The 21,417-nt window shown below is 35.1% G+C and overlaps 2 protein-coding genes across 3 annotated transcripts; both read right to left on the bottom strand.

Annotated features, from left to right (window-relative positions):
• Positions 1 to 3,502: 3,502 nt before the first annotated feature.
• On the bottom strand, positions 3,503 to 8,902 carry LOC126703067 (uncharacterized). 2 transcript variants are annotated; one of them, XM_050401977.1, is made up of 3 exons: positions 8,751 to 8,902; positions 6,945 to 7,018; positions 3,503 to 5,947 (listed from the first exon to the last, which is right to left on the bottom strand). In XM_050401977.1, the coding sequence occupies exons 2-3, from the start codon at positions 6,955 to 6,957 to the stop codon at positions 4,032 to 4,034; spliced, it is 1,929 nt and encodes a 642-aa protein (XP_050257934.1). In that variant the 5' UTR covers positions 6,958 to 7,018; positions 8,751 to 8,902; the 3' UTR covers positions 3,503 to 4,031. The 2 variants fall into 2 exon arrangements, with proteins under 2 accessions (XP_050257934.1, XP_050257935.1); XM_050401978.1 differs by having other exon boundaries at positions 3,503 to 5,856.
• Positions 8,903 to 12,626: 3,724 nt separating this feature from the next.
• On the bottom strand, positions 12,627 to 15,626 carry LOC126703835 (uncharacterized). The gene is made up of 6 exons (XM_050402904.1): positions 15,535 to 15,626; positions 15,218 to 15,357; positions 14,544 to 14,623; positions 14,056 to 14,433; positions 13,322 to 13,964; positions 12,627 to 13,165 (listed from the first exon to the last, which is right to left on the bottom strand). Exons 1-6 carry the CDS (start codon positions 15,624 to 15,626, stop codon positions 12,627 to 12,629), a joined length of 1,872 nt encoding a protein of 623 aa, XP_050258861.1.
• Between the last annotated feature and the right edge of the window lie 5,791 nt (positions 15,627 to 21,417).

Raw genomic sequence — 21,417 nt, 5'->3', positions numbered from 1 at the left:
ATCTCTCTTATCTTAGCCTCTCTCTAGGCTGAGGGTTGCGGTGGTTGGGTTAGTGGGTCATGTCGTAGGTCATGGGTTGCATTTGGTGGGGTGGTTTGGGTTGTTGTGAGAATCGGTTTACAGAGGAGTTGTTGTGGGTATGGGTTGCGATTGCTGTGGCCTATGGGTGTGGGGGCCTATGGGTGTGGGTATGGGTCGTGCAATTTTGGGTGATTTTCTGGGTTTTCATGGCTGCAATTTCATGGTTGTAATTTTATGGCTAGGATTTTTATGAGATTTTTATGAGGCATGCAGTGAGATTTGTGGGTGATTTTCTAGGTTTCTTGTGTGATTTCATTGGCAGAGGACGACAATGAAAGAAGGGGAAAATGTGAAAGAGGCAGAGACAAGCCATGGAAGTGGAAGTGGTGGTTGTGGTCATTGTGGAAGTGGTGGTGTGGCTATGATGTAACATTATTCTTGTGTGGTTGTCCAATTCAACCTTTATATTTTTAAGTCCCTAAAAGAAAATTCTTTATTTTTTTAGAGAGAGAGAGAGAGAGAGAGAGAGAGAGAGAGAGAGAGAGAGAGAGAGAGAGAGAGAGAGATGTGAAAGAGGACAAATCGGAGAGAAGAGAAGTAGGCAGGTCCAAGTAGAGAGGTGGATTCTTTTGGGTTTTTGCTACGAAGAAACAAACATAGAATGTTGAGAGGGGTTTTTGTTTCTTCTACTTTCTCTCTTCTTCTTTTTTTTTTGACGAGTAATTCTTACACTTGTACATGCATTTAGAGAAATTTATTTTTGATTTTTAATAAAAAAAAAAGCCAAATCATTAAAAAAATGCCAAATTATTGTTCCATTAGTCACGTAAATAACACCATTAACGGTAGTTAGTAAAAGGACTAATACAACTCAATTTTGTGATCAACTCAATTTTGTGCTTGCTTCAAACTTGAAGGACCAATTGTGCTCGCTTCAAACTTGAAAGACCAATTGTGTAGGATAAACTTGAGGGATTAACATTGTAGTTTCGCCAATTAATTAAGAGCAACAAATATGACTTGTAGCTCCATTGCTTTACAACCAGAAACTACATGTCGTTTTGATAACTAATGATAGACCAAGAATGTATTGACCCATTTGCTAAATTAATCAATTAATTAGCCAAGTTAATTAATTAGATTCAATTACATGCAATAAGCGTGGTAGCACAAACTAATCTCCAACTAAGTTAAATGCAACAGAAAATAAATTTGACACAGATGATTTGTTTACGAATGGGGAAAATCATCGAGACAAAACCCCACCGGGTGAATTTAAGGTCACCACTCCCGAGAATCCATTATTATCAAAACAAGCGGTTACAAGTAAAAGAATTCCAATACCTTATACTAACCTACAATTGAACCTTTACCCTAATACCCAATTGGACTTGTAATGTAGTGACAATCTCTCCTTTCAATGTGTAGCTTCAAGTACGTGATTAACCAATTGATGCATGGATCCCAGTATGTGACTAACATACCAACTTGAGAAGGATGTTGGTTGCAAAGTTCTTCAATTCATCCACAAGATGAAGATCAAAAAGTTCCTTGTTCACAAAACCCTACAGCGTACAAACGCAGCAGCTTCTTCAAGAGAAAGATGAACTAGGGCATATGTCTCTAGTCACAATATGCTTGCATAAAACCTTTGCATCAAGTTTCATCAACTGAGACGGCCCTTAAAATAATCCTTATATATGTCTAGAGTTGTGAGAAAAGAAAACCTAAACACAAAGCATGGATATGTGTGAAAAAACATATCTGGAAATCTGATTTTCGTAATCTTCGATAGATACAACTGTCAAGCTATTTGTCGAGTTTCAAAGAATTAAACCTCAATAGATATATCTGTCAAGCTTTAATGAATATCACTTCTTCACTTGATTTTGAGACATATTTGCATGGCTTCAATACTTGGGCTTGAACTCTTGCTCCTTGAAGTATTAAACACATCTTAGATTTATCCAATTACAAGTAAAATGCGTTTTGTCAAAGAATTAGTTAATTCTAAATGACATATATTCATAACACATTCCACATATGTCCTAACAACTAAGGCGATAAGCTAATTTAGGGATATTTTATAGTTGTAATAGATTTTTATTTTTATTTTTTTATTTTTTATTTTTACCAATGAGCAGTAGAAACTAGGAAAAAGAAAGAAAAAACTACTAAATTACAAATGTACTTTCTAATTTTGCCTAAAATTTAATTCAATAATCTACTTTCACTTTCATTTAATTCAATCCTAAACTTTTAAGTTTATTCAATCTAGTTTCTTTGTCAATTTCCGTTATTCAATTTAGTTATGGTAGTAAAAGTCTTACAAAGGACCATAAAGAAGGTCATATTTTTCTATCTTTATATTTTTTTTTTATTTTATAGTCGAGAGGTGCAATTATATATGCTATTGGATCTTTTCATGACAATAATTAAGGATCACTTAGGTTGCGTTTGGATAACTTATTTTTTGCCAACTTATTTTACTATTCAGCTTATTTTTGCTACTATTTATGGATTCTATTGCATTTTTTGGTACTATTTATAAGTCCCACTATACTATTTCAACTAACTTTTCCTTTTATTTACAACACTTTCAGTAAAAAGTTTTTAGTTTCAGCAAAATAAGCGGATCCCAAATAGACTCTTAATAAAAAATTTAATAATTTTTGCATGATAATTAATCAATTATCCTGCATGATTTTTATCCGTTTTACCGTTTGTATATGTAATCTTATCTTGTCCTTGGATTAATCAAATTTCATTTTGAGACAAGAAAAGAACGGATTTTTTTTTTGAGAAATGCTATGTCTACAACATTTCTACAACATTTTTACAACAAATCCTAAGTGGCAAGTTGTTACTGGTTGTTTTTGTTGGGGCAAAAAAGTAATCTTAGTGTTAGTTTTAAATTTGAACCAATAACAACTAACCACCCATGATTTGTTGTAAAAATGTTGTAAAAATGTTGTAGACGTAGCATCTTTTTTTTTTTTTTTGTTATGTACAATCGAAAAAAAGAAAGTTCGATGCTGACATAAGGATAAGGAAACCTTGTTTTTTGGTTTTTTTTTGAATTTTTTTTTGAAGTAAGAAAACCTTGGCTTAGAGCAAACAAAATCCTAAAGCTTTGGAACAAAGAAGCACTAAAACATCCATTATAGAAATAGAAAATAATTTCTTGTAAATTAAATTTAACTTCCATTACAATTTATTTCATTTGCATTGATTTAGAGACGGGAAAACAAGAAAACGAAAGAAGTTATTGTATTGTAAGGGCATGCCAACTTAAATATGTGGTTATAAGTTGACAAATGATGCGGGAAAGGTCAGATCCGCAACTTCTGCGGAACCAAACAATGGAAATATACGGAAAATAAGAAAAGCTATACAATTCTACTCCGATCTATGGTTTTTCAAGCCATGATCAAGACGAAGAGAAGAGATAAAAGAGTGCTATAGCAACTCTTAATGAAAACTTACAGGTTTCATTATAATAATCAATTTGAAAAAAACACAAGCTGCCTTTTCCCAAGGTCCTCTTACACCCTTTTATAATAGAATTTCACTTACCTCACGATTAGGATTCCTAATCAAACTAGGAAACATAATAAAGATAAAGATAAACTAGCTAGGAAAGCAAATAAATCTAAATCCTAATTCAAATTCAAATACAAATAAGACTCCCATGTCAACTGAAAGACTAATAAGGGAAATAACTAAATTGGAAATTTCCTGCTTTCCAACTTCTATGTTTGAACTTTTTGAAGATAGACATCATCCTTGTGCATGACTGGCATATTAACCTTAAATAAGGAAGGTAATCTTCTGGATATGTTGACCTCCTATTATTTCTCCCCAATTCCTGCCGTAGAATGCCATCAATCCCTTAGTTCTCGTTAAGTGCCAAATCTCCAAGGTTGCTACCGCAGAATGCATCGTCCTTGTTAGATGTCCCTACATCAGACAATAACTTACAATGCAAAAATATATAGATCCCGAGTCCTCTATGGTAGAGTCTGTTCTCCCTGTTGTGGAACTGGTAGTGGCACTCGAAATTTTTCTTTGAGGTCCATATGCTCTATCAAAAGCCAAACGTGCGAAAGAAACTCCCCACCGTTTCGGAGCTGTTGAGCGTGGTTATTTCCTTGACAAAGTGTTGCCACATGAGCTAGGTTCTCAACCCAAAACTTAATCAAGATTTCCCACTTTTGCTCTTCCTTTTCTCCCAACTTTTGTGCAACTGCATATGCACATGGTAGGAAATTGAAACCCCATAAATGCTCCTTGACAAGTTCACCATTGTCTGGTTCTATTTCGGGGTAAGTCGTCCTGTCAGATAGGCGTATCTTTAATCTTTCAATAACATTGGGCATTGGTGATCCGAGAACAACCCAACTTAGGAGATCATCCTGAATGTAGCTACATGATTTCTGAAAGGTGACCTTTGCACTTCCCACTGAAAACATGAAAGGACACAAAGCAAGTATGTACATCATATAATGTGATATCTCCTTAATCACATGTCGTTTATGATCCAATCCTGTATTGATATCATTATCAGTGTAAAAGCAAATTTCCGTTGCAAGGTGCCAGATGATTATGCTTTCATCAATATCCACGTTTACGCTTTTATCCAAAGTTAAGTACTGGTTATAGTCTTCAGAAAACCCTGGTCCACCCAATTCTGCTTTTTCTAGAATTGTGTCCCAAACCAAGCTTTTCAGTTCATCAGAAATCTGCTTGTTGGTCTTATAGAAAAGCATCTCTAGCTCTGTTTTTAGTTTTGGCAATATGTGAATGAAGAACCACACTCTTAAGTCGGCAAAGATTTTTGGGGTTCCCTGCAGAACTATTCCAGGATTTTTCGAGCCAAAGCTAAGCATATTGAATTGACCCATTGTGTTTGACCACTTCTGTGCAAAAAATTGATCACTGCTCATTTTTGGTCTCAAAAACTTTACATTCCTATATAACCATCGATGTGCCATATCAGAGGCAATCAGTAAAATCACAGCATATATCTCTATAACTAGAGCTCCGCCCAGTAGAATGTAAGTAATAATCAAATCTGTTTGCAGGTGTTTGTGCCTCTCATTTATGACGAAGAATACAAACACTAAAACAGTGGAAGAAAAAGTGATGCCGCGGAAGATGCAAACCCAAGCCTTAGAAAACAAAGGTGCCTTTGTGTAGAAATCATCATATGCAAGTCCAAGATAAATCTCAATCATTTTGAATACCTTTCGAAAATCAAGATTTTTTATAGTTTTAAGTTCGCTTGTGTAATGCGTCATCTTCTGATTTTGAAAGAGAGGTCTGAATTTTGGAAAATTTATTACAAAGTTATCATATACATCAAATCCATCAAATGTCGCATTTGCATACTTTTTGGTTGAAATAAATGTCGTACCTTCTGTAGTGTCATTTGCCAATCGCATGACAAATATCCTTTCTGCATACTTAATGAACCCAGCAACAAGCATGGGAATAGTAAGAAGCGAAAGCCAATGGTCCTTCAAAGACACCTTCAAAGACGTGATAAAGATGTAAAATGCCGCACTAGATTGAACAATTAGTCCAAGCAAATGCCTTAACCACAATTCGTTGTCTTGTATTGCATAAGCTGTGATTGTGTCCTGGCCACCAAGGTGCAACAACATAAACGGTGCCCAGAATGTCATGAGCTCATTATGGTCTTTAGAATCATTGCCAGAGTTTCTTTGTTTACTGGAGATGACACCCAGCGCAACAGTTGCCACTGAATCAGCCACAAGGTAGCAAAGCCAGAGGAAGATATGGATCCACGTTTTAACATTATATCTTCTTTGTCTACCAAAGTGAAAAAGAGAGAGTTGCAAGGTGAGACTAATAAGGACCAGAACTCGTATCTCCCAATTATTCCATAATTTTTGCACAGACTCTGGAACAAGGACAGATCCAAGAGTTCGAGTGAGGGGGGCCAAAGTATGAACAAGTAAAAAAATATTGATGAAAATTCAAATTAGTGTCAATTTAATATTAACAAACTATCAACAATTGAAAAGACACAAAAAAACTGTTTCTTCACATATTGCAATGCAAGTATCAAAAGAGAACTTGACCATTTTTTAAATCTTGGAAATCATTTATGATTTTTTTTCATATTATATGTTGTGACAATTTCCCTTTCAATGTATAAAATCAATGAGTTGGTCAAATTTTTTTTTTTTCCATTTTATTGTGAAACTTAGTTTTGACGACATTATATATCCAATAATCTTCAAACAAAAATACTAATTATTATTACTAGGTAAAAAGAATACACGAAAAAAAATCCAAAGTAATAAAAAAAATGTAAGAAAAAATCACAAAAAAAAAATGCTAATCTAAAAGACTAATTTGTAATTAGGATTGTTGTTCATATTAATGATTTATGTCTAGCATAGTAGCATGTCTCTTTGATATAATTATAAAGATGCTAAACTAAAAGATAAAATAAACACAACAATGTCAACTAACAACACTATATATTGAGTGATGTCAATGATGCTACAAATTTTACTACATTTTACAAATATGTCACCAATGAAAAAAAAAAAAGGGAAATAGTTGCATGGCGAGATTGACAAGGACCAGCATTTGTATCTCCCATTCCATAATCTCTACTTAGACTCTGGAACCACTTCAAAATGCTTTCTCGTCTCCAAGAAAATCCAACTGTTCAAAACTTTACCCGCATTTAAACCAAAACATGCATGTTATTATATTTTGACAAGACATGAACTAAAATTTAGTTAGCATATATAGGACTAGTCAAGGTAGCAAAATATGGAAATTAAAAGATACGAAATTTTGGTACAAGAAGTTTTTCTAAATTAAGCTTAGTATATGATTACATATGTTAATTTTTTTTATTTATTTAAATTATAGTAACATACCTGTAGTTAACATCTTCCTTCATACAGGTTTTGAGATCTTCTAGATGCCTATCTTGCTTGGATAAGAGTTTCTCCTACAAGCATGAAGCATGAATATATCCTTTGCCTAGTTCAAGTGTTTTTATATATAAAAAAGCAATAAAAGTAAAGTATTGGTCATAAAGAAAACAAATGATAAAAGCATATATCAATTCCTTGCTTGTTGAAAATAACAGAAAAAAGGAAAAGGAAAAAAAAGTACCAATCCTTTGTGTCATACCCTCAACTAGGAGGAGGTATATCATGCATCAGATGCATTCACATGGGGTGAATCCCACAAGTGTGTGAGAGGGAGGACTCATGTATCTAATACATGGTGTATTTTTCCCTCAACCAAAGCAAAAGCTACGCACGCTTATAAAGTTTTCACCCTTCAAATGTAAGGCCTTCCAAGAGACAACCAAGTATCCTCAAAGAAAATTTCATCAAATGAATACAAAAAATATCCCCAATAACTCAATTCTCAAAGATTTCCACAGTATAAATAGGAATCAGATCCCAAACCTCATGTTCAATAATGCTAATAAGCCAAAAGAAATATGACTATTACAAGACCATCTCATCCCAAAATCACTAAGCTCATTTCATGCACACATCACATCAGCAAAAGTCCTAAACTTACTATTCTTCATAATCTAATGGCCTGTTTGGATGGAAGGGGAAAGGAGGGGGAGTGGAGGGGAGTAGAGTAGATTTAGCTTATTTTTTGTTAAATCTACTCTACTCTACTCTACTTCCCCCCTCCCCTCTATCGAAATGGACCATAAAATTGGAGGGGAAACAGGGGATGAGTTTGACACAACTCAATAAGTAAGTAACCAAAATCCTATCTAGTAGGAACAAGCATATTCATACATAAAGTAAATGAACTTACATTACAAGGTAATTAGTAATTGAATCAATCCATGCCTACTTAAAATTCCTGCAATTTCCCAAGACCACTCCAACATAACCTAAGCCCACCATAATTGATTCAATTACTAACTTGTACAACAAAAATACTACCTCTAATGTCTCATGGAATTGTCATCCATACTTGGAGTTGCAATTTCCTCTACATTAAAGTTCCCACAGACATTCTTGATTTCATTGTAAAAGACTACCCTATATAAATAAACCATCAGATTTCCATTGTCCATCTAAATTAAACTAACCACACCGAAAGTCTAAGGCGGAGCCCCTGGCAAGCCTAGACTCTCATCTCTAAGACAAAAGTATACAACCTCAAGGAAGACCCACAACACCTACGAATTCAGGTTTAATTTAGACCCAGAAACAAAAGCAAATAAGAAATGTATGCAGCAGAACAAATCTAAAATAATAACCCATCTTCTCCTTTTGGTTATTCAATGATTGTATGCCATAGAGAAAGAACCTCAAAAAGCCAAAAAATTAATATAATGCTAAACTTTTCCACATTCAGAACAGGAAAAACCACCAACACAACATTCTTCTCTTTCAAAAAGTGTAATTAAGCCTGGAAAAACTATAAGTTTCATTTTCTAATAAACAAAAACGACAAAAAAAAAAAAAAAAACATAATACTCAAATTCAATTCCTTTCCTTTTCCTCCATTTTCAGAGCAACCAAACAGAAATTAGAGCCTTAAAATTTCCTCAGAATCTCACACTTGTAACCGAAAAGCACAAGATAGAGAAGACAACACCACAATTCGAACTCAAAACCAGTGATTGAATCAACAAAGAGATGCGAAAACTACAGTACGAGCTGCGAGAAAGCTGCCCACAAGATGAGGTTTGAACTTACAGTGACGTTAAGCGGACTCTATTGAAGCTCTGAACCGATACTTCGAGAGTGTGTCATTGCAAAGCGTTAGTGTTTGAATCGAAGAGAGAGAGAGAGAGAAATGAGTGTCTTTGTGAGCTCAGAGAGAACATTGTGTTTTTAGTAAATGTGAATTCCTAGTTCAAGGACCAAAGAGTTTCTCAAAATAAAAAAATAAAATAAATAAAAATATAGAAAGACCAAAGAGGAAAAGAGCCGTTGACTCGAGGGAGACAATCAAACAACAGTAACGTGGGAGTCCCGCGTATTTAAAAAAGTTTCAATTTTTTTTGTTTTTTTAACAAAGTAAAAATTCTATTATAACCTAATCTAAGTGTATAGGTGTGAAACTCCCTCCTAAATACTTAAATCCCGATTCTTTTCTCCTACACTCCACAAGTATTACTTTTAGAGATATTATCCACTAACAAATGTGCATGGGATATCTATTAATTTTTCCATGTTTTTATTTATTTATTTATTACAATTAAACCACTTAATTCAGTTTTAACTCATTCTCACATTTTAAGTGTGAGTTATGAGAATTGAGAAAAAAAAAAAAGAGTAATTCTAGTACTACATAAAATGTCATAATTTTTGTGATAACTATTATACATGTCAAACTATGACTAGTTATCTGTCACTTTTATATAAATTTACTACTTTTTTTCCCCTTTCACAATCTGCCATGTGGATAGTTGTGGCACAAGCTATAGTGTTTTATGTGGATTTTTGAAAAAAATAACCAAACAAAGAGAAAGGTGAGGCACACGGAAAAAAAGAAAAAAGAAAAGGGAGATGAAAATTAAGTGATTGAGGAATGAGGATAGACCAAACATTGCTGTAAGTTGTTGAGTTCTTACCTTAAAAAGTGAAAACTTGTGGCCTCCTCTTCTGAAATTCTTTGTTGTATGAGGTAGAAACACAAATGAACCTTACCCTAGCTACCTTAATAATTATTAAGGTAGCTAGGGTATAAATACAGTAGTCCCACTGTCAAAATTACAAAGTTACCCATTTATTATTATTATAAATTGGGTATACAGTTTGCCTTGCGCAATGGTTTCTTTAAAAAGTGCATTTAAAGTGATCTTGTGAAATTCTGTTTCGAGTTGCTTCAAGTCTACGTCCAGTCCTGCCTCGAGGTTGCTCAAGGAGGTTACCTTGCTTCACGTTTGAGAGGTTAAGGCTTAAAGAGTTAAAGAGAGTTAGAGTGCCGGATGTGCTAAATGCTAATGTTAGCATTCCAAACATTAAGGGCTGTTTAGATTCCAAACATCGTTGTTTAAAATGATGTGAAAATTGTGGTTTAAAAAGTGTTGTTGAAACACGTGTTTTTAGTGTTCATAAAACAAAAAAATGTACTTAGTACCATGGTTTAAATAACATGTTTCAGTATTTGAAAAACATAAAATATGTGTTTGGTATGTGTGTGTTTGATTTTTAAAAAAGCTGATACCGTGTATAAAATAATATATTTTATTTGATGAGAGAGAATAAATCCATTTTATATACCGTTGCCCTTCTTTTCTCATTAGTGTTTCTTCTTTACGGGTGGGACCCATGGGTAAAAGGAGAGAAGAGAGAGAAAGTTTGTCACATCAGGTGGGACCCACGGGTTTGAAGGTATTTATGGTACGGCCACTGGAAAGCATTGTTTGTTGTTCAAAAATAGGTCCCAGGTGATTTCAAAAAGCATTGTTTAAAAACCATATTTTCAACAACATTGTTCAAACAACACTAAACATAGATACCTGACTAAACACATGTTTAAAACTAGTGTTTAAAATCGATGATCAAACGGGCTCTAAGGGTTTGTTTGGTAGCGTTATTTGAACAACAGTTTTCATTGTTTAAATAACATAACATATATATTCACAATATTTTTTTCATCTACACGTATTTCTATAATATTTAAACAATGTTAGTAGAACAACGTTACTAGAACAATATTACTAAACAGGCCCTAAAAAGCATGTTTCATTGGACGTCCTAAATTTAAAAGAATTTAGTATTAACACCCAAAAAAAATGCCACAGTGTAAAGTAGCACAATTCTATCTTTTTTGGATTGGTTAATTGGTGCCTTTAAGACATTCATTAATCAACCATTTTAGGAATATGTGAAGTTCAAAATGTTGTAAAAGAATAATCGGTTATTTTTTCATAAAAAATTTCTTAAAATAATTTATTAATGGATGTCCTAAGAGCATCTATTAGTAAACCCATCTTTTTTTATTATATATATTCTCTCTCTCTCTCTCTCTCTCACACACACACACACACACACACACACACACACACAATGGTGTCACGTTAGTGACATGCTTTTGTTGATAGGCAACAATCTTGCTCTACCAATTATGGGTTGATGTACTTCTCACTCTTGCAGCCATTAGTGGCTGTGGATTTGTGGGTTTAATTGCTCTCGATCTTTTGATTTGGGTTGATTTTGGGTTTTGGTTGTGGTAGGCCATTGTTGTTTGCAGTGGTGGTTGATTTTGGGTTTGGTTGTGGTAGGCCATTGTTGTGGGTTTGATTGCTGTTGATTCTTGTGGGGTTAGTGGTTGTGGTGGTAGTTGCTTTGGTTCTAGGTTTCGATGGTGGTGGTTTCAAATCAATTGGTTGTGGTGGTAGTTAAGTTTGAAGGTGGAGTTGGTTTTGGGTTGGTTTATTGTTAATGGTTGTGGTTGTTGTTGTTGCATTTTTTTAGGAGGAAGAGGAGGCTTTGCTGGTGATAGTTGTTTGCTTTGGTTTTGGGTTTCAGTGGTGGTTGCATTGGTTATTGGTGGTGGATAGTTTATTTGGGGTGGTGGGCTTATGATAGTGGTGGATTTTTTTTTTGAGGTGGGGAGGGGGGGGGGGGGGGGGATTGATCTAATGTGGTGGTTCTGGGTTGTGGGTGGTAGACTTGGTGATGGTATTGGGTTTTGTAATTTTATTATTATTCAATTGGAGTTTATTTTATTTTATTTTAATGCGTTGTGATGTTAAAAAAGATGATGTGATGAAAGTGTATCATCAAATGTTATACTAAAATTAATAAAATAACTTTTAGGTGTGTTTATGTAACATTTTTTTTAGAAAATTCAATGTTAATGCTCTAAGGGTTCAGTAATGGCTCAATGAATAAGACTTGGTTCTAGACATAATTGTGACTCGAAGCATATATGTTAATTTGGTGCTTAGATGGTTTTATGTTAAAATGGGTCAACCCATCTTGGTACGAATAACTAACTAGATAATTTACAGTTAAATATATATTAAATAGGTTAAAATAGAATTAACTCATTTATTTGTCTTGTCAAAATAGATTGACTCATTTAGACATGAATCCATTTACGCTAACCTTAACTCACAAAAGAATTGCATTGTGTTTGTCGATGAATCAAACATTGTTGTCCTCTTATTGAATGTGTCCTTATTCAAAAAAAGAGAGTTACTAATACTTTAGAGTTAAGACTTGATTTTTATCAACAGTTGTTGTAGGCCATATGTTGCATTATCCTCAATTTTATGAGACACTTGTTTCAATATGTTGTCATTCTTTCTATGATTTTCTGGGCAGTTACCCAATTGGACTCTAACCCTTTTCATTCATATTTTAGATTTCTATAATTTTTTATTTTTGGGTAGTTATGATAGATGTTCAACAAATCATGTCTACTTCATGTTAATTTCTCTTTATTATTAGACTAAAACACTAAGCGGTTTTTTTTTTTTTTTTTTGGATAAGAAGTAAGCTTTCATAAAACCAAAAATTGAACTACAACAAGGAACAAAGAGCAGGCCAGCTACAACTAGTCCAAGTGTATCAAGTTTCTCACAATAGGAGGAGACACACCTCTCCACACCTGGTTTATATCATTACATTTAGCGAAATGGGCCAACCCAGAATACCATGGACAATATGGCCTAGACCTCCACTGAAATCCTTCGCCAATATTCGTTGAACAATTGAGAGTGAATCCGATTCAACAATAACTTGATGCAAGTCCAATTCCCTTGCAAGCAAGATCCCCGCCTTGACAGTAAGTGCTTCAATCTCATCCATCAAGAAGCAACCAGGGAGAACTCTACAAAGAGCAGCAACAGCCTCTCCTCTAGAGTCCCTTATTACCACCCCTATACTTGACCGCCTTCCTTCATTTGCAATTGCCCCATCAGTATTTATCTTGAAAACCTTAACTTGAGGCTTTTTCCAACTAACCTCACAGTTCGAAGGACCCAACATACAAAACTTCACAGCTTCTTTATAATCAGAGAGCATACTAACTGCATGATTCCAGACTTGCTCAGCCCCCTGATTGATCGCCTCAAACACTCTCAAGTTTCTATTATGCCAAATTGCCCAAGCAACCACTACCAACAACTCCATGTCTCTAGGAGTTCCCACATCTAGCAGTTTAAATGACAAATAAGAAAAATCCATATTTTTAGCCCCAATAACAATTGGACACTCCTTCCACAGGTCTCATATTTCCTTTACACCACCATATTTGAAGAGATCATGGTAAATAGATTTAGCCTCCAGACCACACACGGGACACATACCATCCATATTCACCCCTCTTTTCCTTAAATTTAACAGGGTTGGCAAGGCATTAACACAAGCCTTCCAAGAGAAAATTCTTATTTTTGGGGGGATCTTTAACTGCCAAATTTGCTTCCAAAGAGGAGTTCTAGGATCACCATGAGAACTCTCACCATATTCTGATGAGTTTATCACAGTAAGGGCCACGTAATACGCACTTTTCACTGAAAATTCCCCCCTTTTGTGCCCTACCCAAATTATTTTATCCTCTAGAAGACTATAGCTTAGCGGAATATTGAGAAATGTTTCAGCCTCAATAGGGAGGAATAAAGACTTTAGGGTGTCAACCTTCCATCTTCTAGTATCCTCATCAATTAAGGTTGAAACCATAGGGAAATCATCAAAAGGCCGAGGAGGAGATATTACCTTATAAGTTGTTGGGGTGGGTAGCCACTTGTCCTCCCAAATATGAATGAGCCTTCCATTGCCTACTCTCCAACGGGTACCCTTCCGAATCACTTCTAGGCCCTTGAAAATACTCCTCCAAGTATATGAAGGACTGTATCCCAAGTTTGAATATAAAACGTCTCCATTTGGGTAGTATCTAGCTTTAAAGACTTTGGCGCAAAGGGAATCCGGATTTGACAAGAGTCTCCATTCTTGCTTAGCAAGCATTGCTAAATTAAAAGTTTGGAAGTTACGAAAGCCTATACCACCATTTGACTTTGCTTTACACATTTTTTTCCCAACTCACCCAAGCAATCTTTGACTCTTCTTGTCTTTGCCCCCACCAAAATTTCCTTATCATTCCTTCAATCTCCTTACACAACCCTTTTAGGATCAAGAAGTAACTCATAGTATAGGTGGGAACTGCTTGCGCCACGGCCTTTATTAGGATCTCCTTTCCTCCAATGGACAATAATTTTCCCTTCCACCCCACTAATTTCCTCCTAACTTTTTCCTTCACTTCCGCAAACACCTCAGTTTTAGATCTTCCAATAATGGACGAAAGCCCCAAATATTTACCATGCTTAGTGTCTTGCATTGGGCCAAGGATGTTCAACACCGCACACCTTTTTTCATGGGGAATGTTATGACTGAAGAAAACAGATGACTTCTCAGCATTTACTTTCTGACCAGAGGTAGCTTCATAGAGCTTAGGATCTCAATGAGTTTATGGCACTCTTGATCATTAGTTTTGTAAAACAGTAAACTATCGTCCGCAAAAAATAAATAGGTTACCATAGGGCATCCTTTGCAAATGGAGATTCCACTTAACGATTGATTCCTAGCTGCATCCTTAATTAATGATGAGAAACCATCTGCACATAATAGAAACAGGTAAAGAGATAAAGTATCTCCTTGTCGGAGACCCCTTGTAGGGAAGATGCATCTGTGGACTGCTTCATTGATAATCACAAAATAAGAAACAGTAGTAATGCACTTCATAACAAGTTGAATCCATTTTTCGCGGAAACCCATTTTTTCCATTACATTTCAATGAAACCCCGCTCCACACGATCATAGGCCTTACTCATATCAAGCTTAACCAATAAAATTTTCCTTCCCCTTCTTTTTATGTTCAAGATAGTGCATTAACTCAAAAGCAACTAATACATTGTTAGTAATGAGCCTCTCCGAGAGAAAAGTACTTTGATTTTTAGATATAATCTAAGGAAGGATGTTTTTTAGATGGTTTGCAATTACTTTAGATACCTGCTTGTATAATACATTGCATAAGCTTTTCAGCCTAAACTCAGACATCTTGGATGGACTATTGATTTTTCGGATCAAAGTAATGTTGGTTCTATTTATATCAGCAATTAACATATTAGAATTTAACACATTCAAAACCATACACATAATATCATTCCCTACCACATCCCAATATTTTTGAAAGAAGATAGTAGACATACCATTAGGTCCTGGAGCTTTTGTGGGGTGCATTTGTTTCAGAGCGGCCTCCACCTCATCCCTTGTGAATGTTGAGATTAGTCTCTGGTTCATCTCATCAGTTACTTTGGTGGGGATCGTATCTGTGACTTCCAAAATTCGGCTAGGGTGAGAAGTAGTGAACAACCTCTTAAAGTAAGAAATAGTCGTTGCAGCAATACTCTCATTTGTATCACATCAATTCCCATACTCATCCTATATGTCGCTAATAGTATTTTTCTTCCTTCTCTGCGAAGCCTTTGAATGGAAGAACTTTGTGCTGCGATCCCCTTGACCATACCAAAGAACTCTTAACCTCTGATGCCATAAAGTCTCCTCACAATCAAGCAGATCATTAATCTCCCTTTGTAAGCTGTTTATCTCCTTCCCCATGATTCCGTTTCTATCATGGAGAGATAGATCATTGAGAGCTTTCCTTTTGCTTTGAATTTGCTTGGGCATATAACCAAAAACTGACTTATTCCATCTCTCCAAGTCTACTGCATAGTTTTGAAGACTTGTAACTATGCCTCTAGGTGTACCTTGGTGCAAACCCCCTTCTCAAGCATTTTTGATAATTTCCTTACACTCCTCTTTTTTTTGTCCACATTTCCTCGAAGTGGAATCTACGCTTTCGAGATGGTTGTATCGCAATGGAATCGGCAATCAACAGAGCACAATGGTCAAAAGTTGAATCTACCAAATGGAGGACTCTTGTTCCATTAAAATAGCTAATCCAATCATTGGTGGCGAAGAGCTCTATCTAATCTTAGATATACACGATTTTCCCTTTCTTGCATATTACACCATGTGAAATCAGGACCGCTATACCCCAGGTCTTTAAAACCACAAGCATTAACCACTTCCCTAAATCCATCCATTTGCTTTTGGTACCTCGGAGCTCCCCCCCTCCCCTCCCCCCTCAACTTTTTCCCCCCAGACAGAATCTCATTGAAGTCACCATAGCACAACCAAGGGAGTTCATATTTTTTGCTCAAAGCCCTAAGCTCTTCCTATGACTCCTTCCTTCTATGGGCCTCTGGATTCCCATAAAAACCTGTAATTCTCCACATGAAACCCAAATCTTGTTCTGTAATAATTGCATCAATAAAACTTCGGGAATATCCTATAATCTCCAAATCAACTTCTCTTTTCCATAACAAAGCTAAACCTCCACCCCTACCCTTTTGAGGCACAATAAGCCCATTAACAAAATTAATTTTTTCCATTACTTTTTCCATAGCTTTCTTCTTAATTTTTGTTTCTGACAGAAAAACAATTTTGGGATCCCACCGTTGGATTAATTCGCCCAACACTCAAGTTGTCCGGAGTTTCCCAAGCCCCCGACAATTCCAACCTAAGGCTGTCATTGCTCTCGACGGTGCTGCCTAGCAGCCATTGCCGTTTCTTCACAGAAAAGAATTTTTTCCTTACCTTCACCATCATAGCTTTTCTTTTGGAGTTGGCCTTCACTTGCTACTAGCACCTCTATGTTCTCACATCTCTTTGTGCCCACTAATATCTCCTAAGTTTTCATACTAGCACCTTGGGCCTTTCCAACCTCCCTAGCAAACTTTTTTAAATTCACTTTACCTGCCCCTCCTTTTCCTTTACTTGGGTCGACTTACACAGCTCCACTTTCCTCATTTTCCTTATTCAACTTGGGCTTAAGAGGACTGCTTACTTCTTGCTCCTCTTTATTGGGCTTTATAGCCCGGCCCATAAGTGACAGCTCTTCCTCATTTGATTTGAACAACTCTTTGACTAAACCCCTTTTAGTTAGCTTTTGTGAAGAACCGGGCCCTTTATTCTTGCTTAATTTGTGCTTCTCAGACCCATGGTTGTCCCATCCACTCTGATAACTTTCTGCACACACGTCTGACCTCACATCATGCCTCCTTTTTTCAAAATTTTCCCTTTCCTTGAGGTTGTCTTGTCCACCTAGGCTGCCACTCCCTCTATTATCATCTTGAACGGAAACCACCAACTCCCCCGTGGCTTGAGACTTTTTCCCGAACTCACCTTCGCTCCTTTGCTCGTGACTGCTACTCCCTAAGGCTTTGGATCCTTCATTTGTTCCTTTCGAAGAACCCCTTGCCCTCATCCATTCTCCATATTCCCATTCCAATGGTTGCTTCTCAATCACCATACCACAATGCTTTTCATCATGTCCAATTTTTAGACAGGTGAAACAAAAAGTGTGCAATCTCTCATTTTTAAAGGAAACCCAACATCTTTCTCCATCCATATTTGTGACATATCCACCCCTTCTTAGTGGTTTCTTAATAGGCAAATCAACCCTCACTCACATAAATTTAGCATGGTCTGCTTGCCATGACCGTTTGTCCACCTTAATGACTCTTCCTATCTTGCCACCAATATCTTGTCCAGCTTCTTCAATCATATGCTCAAACGGTAAGCCCCAAACTTGGATCTAAAATGGTGCATGAGTGAAGACCAAATTGGCTAATGATAAACCTCTCCTCCACTGGCATAAGAGCAAATTAATCTCAAAATTCCAAGGCCCACTTCTCTCCACCCACTCTAACTGATACATTGAACTAAATTTGAATTGCAAGATATTATTTCCAACCTCAACTATTCTAAGATCAGAACCCATCTTCCATGCCGATCTCAACGTATTCTTAAGAGCCCTCTGATTTTGATTGCGATCTGCCAACAATCTTCCAAACAAGCTCAGTGCACATTCTTCCAGCAGGTCTGGTGTGCTGTTAGATGAAATGAAAATATCTTCCTCTTCTTCTTTAGTAAGCTGTAAATTTTTCAGGCTATCAATAATGGTATGCTCCATATCATGTAGAAAACAGAGTTAATGTAGAGAGAACAAAAACTAGAAAAGGATGAGAAAAGACCCTTAAGCTTTGACACCTAAGGGATAAAAGGCTTGCTTCTTGACGAGAGAGAAAGAGCTCTTACAAGGGAGAGAGAATGTAAGGTTTTCTCACCTTGAAGAATAAGCACAACAAACCACTACTAAGCGGTTTTTGGTGTAGGCTAAGTTTGAATCTCAAATATCTTATTCAATGACAAGAGACTTTACTAATTAAAAAAATTGGAACTTACAAATTTCTGTAATTATTTGGTTAGCATATGTTTGGTTGCCACATATATTTACATACGATAAATGCATCAATTTGGTTCCTAATTAGCTGGATATATATTGTGCTCTTCTAATGTCAAAGTGTCATTTAGTGATTAGCTAATGTTAAATTTATTTATAAAAATATATATATATATATACATAAAAAAATTTGTTGAGTATGAATCTTTTGCTGTGCTTAATGGTTTATTCTGAAAGAAATGATATGTAAAAGTTAGGAGAAAATGGGCTTTTGCCCCTTTTTTTTAAAAAAAAAAAAATTCCAGCATTTTGCCTCATTTCCCAAACTAATTAGGGAAATGCTCATGTTTTGAAACTAGATTTTCTAAAAATTGAGTTTCAATTTAAAACTAGATTTTTTGGATAATCAAGTTATAACAAACTGAAAATTAAAAAAAAAAAAAAAAATTTGTATGGAACTCGAGTTCATGGAGCTCGAGTTCCATGTATTTATTTATTTTTTTTAAAAGTTTGATTGCCTCATATCTATAGCTGCGTTCAGGGAGCCCTATAGTGGCGTTTTAAATGGAACTCAAGCTCTATGAACTCGAGTTCCATGCAAGTTATTTATTTATTTATTTATTTAAGTTTGATCGCCTCATACTTATAGTTGCGTTCAAGGAGCCCTATAGTCGCGTTTTAAATGGAACTCGAGCTCCATGCAAGTTTATTTATTTATTTATTTTTAAGTTTGATCGCCCCATACCCATAGCTGCGTTCAGGGAGCCATATAGTGGCGTTTTAAATAGAACTCGAGCTCCAAGAATTCGAGTTCCATGCAAGTTTTTTTTTTTTTTTTTTTTTTGGATCGCCCTATACTCGATTTTCTACAAATTGAGTTTTACATTGAAACTTGATTTTGAGAAAATCAAGTTTCGAAATAAGGGCATTTCCCTAATTAGTTTGGGAAAAGGGGCAAAATGCTAGATTTTTGCGCGAAAGGGGCAAAGGCCAATTTTCTCCGTAAAAGTCAAAGCATTATTCTTTAGAGGAATTTTTTTTTTTTTTTTTTTTTTTTGGAGAAAGAGAGAGAGAAGAAGAAGATCCATCCTATCCAAAAATATAATAGCATTTGTAAAATTAATTGAGTAAGATCCTAATCACAAACAAAATCACATTATTGAATAATTAATATTTGAATAATTAAACCCTTCCCGGTGACACCATCACCACTACCTTCCCCTAGTGCCCACAAATTCTCTACACCACGGGAAAAGAAAAAGAAGAAAATTTACAGCACTGCTAAGTTGACCACCATCCACTGTCCCCATATACGAATCTATAGCTGCACAGTGTTATGTTTATTTATGGGTCATGTTAATGAATACTCTTAGTGCAATTGTTAATAAACTATAATAAGAAAGTTTTGACACAACTTTTATGAAAAATATAAAAAGTTGTCAATAATATTTATTGTTATATCCTTCTGCCATTAAAATATTTCTGAAAATAGTTTCTAAAACTGGTTAACATTTCCCTTAGTTATTATTTTTAATGTTTCATGCATAGTTATTAAACCCGGACTAGACATTGACCCGGTCTATGAGCTGGGTCATTGAGTCACTAGTTCAACTAGTGGGTCAACAGTCAAATTGCATGATCAAATAACAAGATTTTAAAAATTATATTTTGAGAAATCATAGCCTAAATATGTAAATTAAAAAAAAAGAAAAAAAAAGGCATATGCCTAAATTAAACTTGCCATTATAACTCAAAATCAATGTTTCATAAGCAATAGAATTAGAAATTCTTTAAAATTCACAAGGAAAATAAGCAAATGTCTTAAGATTGCAACAAAGTTTTTGCTAAAGAAAATCTTGTTACATGTCTAAAAATTATGTATATTAAATAAATAAAAAGGAAAATCTCAAACTTTAATGCGTATTTCTCTTAGTCTCTCACACATTCCCACTGTACACGACAAAAAAGAAAAAAAAAGATGCAAACTAAAAAGCAATCAAGAAATAAAGTATGTAAATAAAAAAATAAAAAAAACCTAAACAAAATAAGATAGTTAGTGGCATAGAGTTATATGGTCATACTTACATGCTAATTGTTGGCCAAGTACACCTATTCAGGCTTCAAAGCATAAAAAAAATTTATGCATAGTAGCAGCCCATAGTAGTAGGTTTTGAGAATTATAAAAACTAAAAAGTGAAACAATGCTTTTTTTTTTTGGGATATTAATTTTTAGGTTTTTTCTTGTTTACATTACCACATTATCACACATTTAAATAAATGAAAAAATCAATAAAGTGAATCTATTAGTATAATTTTACATAATTCACAAACCCAGCCAGGTTAATAATACCTAGTTGAATCACACGAGTTGCTTAAAACCCATCGGGTTGCATTGACTGGGTCACATACTTTTCCTATCCAATTGATCACCTGGCCTGGTCAGTGCGCCAGGTCACCAGGTCACTGGTTCGACTGGCCAGACCAAATTTAATAACACTGGTTTCATGGTAACAATGATATTGTGACCGGAATTGTTATTGAGATTTTGACTCAATTAATTTGTATATATAATATTTTATTATTGGGTGGGAGGATAACTTAACCAATCCTTGAGGAGGAATGAATAATTTTTGGACAAGTAGAGGTAGTTTTGCATTCATTGAGTACCTATGTTGCTTATTAGAGCAATTGCATTAGTCCGGACAAATCTTTCCGTCTATTTTACACTAAAAACCTTTTTTTTTTTTCTTTTTATTTTACACTACCACTTTTTTCAAAGTACTCACATCAGTTCATCTATTTTACAATCCCCTCTATTTAAATAATAATATTTTTGAATTTTTAATTATTATTTTATATTTTTATTTTGCCCCTATCTTTTTATCTTTTCTTTTGTACTTATCCTTTTTTCTTTGTTCTTATCTCATTTCTCAGAGACTCAGACCAACCTTTGTCCTTCTTCTACTTCTTTCTTCTTCCTTTCACGGTAAACTCCTTCATTTCCTCATGGTCAAATCACCTCCTCCACAAGCATCTTCTTCTTCCTTTTCCTCTCATGGTTAAATCATTTATCCACCACAAGCACCAATCTCCACCATTAGA

This window comes from Quercus robur, chromosome 10, assembly GCF_932294415.1.
Source record: "Quercus robur chromosome 10, dhQueRobu3.1, whole genome shotgun sequence".
Lineage (NCBI taxonomy): Eukaryota > Viridiplantae > Streptophyta > Magnoliopsida > Fagales > Fagaceae > Quercus > Quercus robur.
Note: the sequence above shows the minus strand (reverse complement) of the source record. Positions and strands in the feature narration are given on the sequence as shown.

Bases quoted from the DNA above. Each gene is read 5' to 3' on its own strand.
- LOC126703835 (XM_050402904.1), bottom strand. From the start codon at position 15,626: ATGGGGAAGGAGATAAACAGCTTACAAAGGGAGATTAATGATCTGCTT. The intron at 15,358-15,534 runs GTATGGTCAAGG...TTCTCACCCTAG, and splicing joins CAGAGGTTAAGAGTTCTTTG to CCGAATTTTGGAAGTCACAG. The intron at 14,434-14,543 runs GTAACCTATTTA...ACCTCTGGTCAG, and splicing joins TTTGCAAAGGATGCCCTATG to AAAGTAAATGCTGAGAAGTC.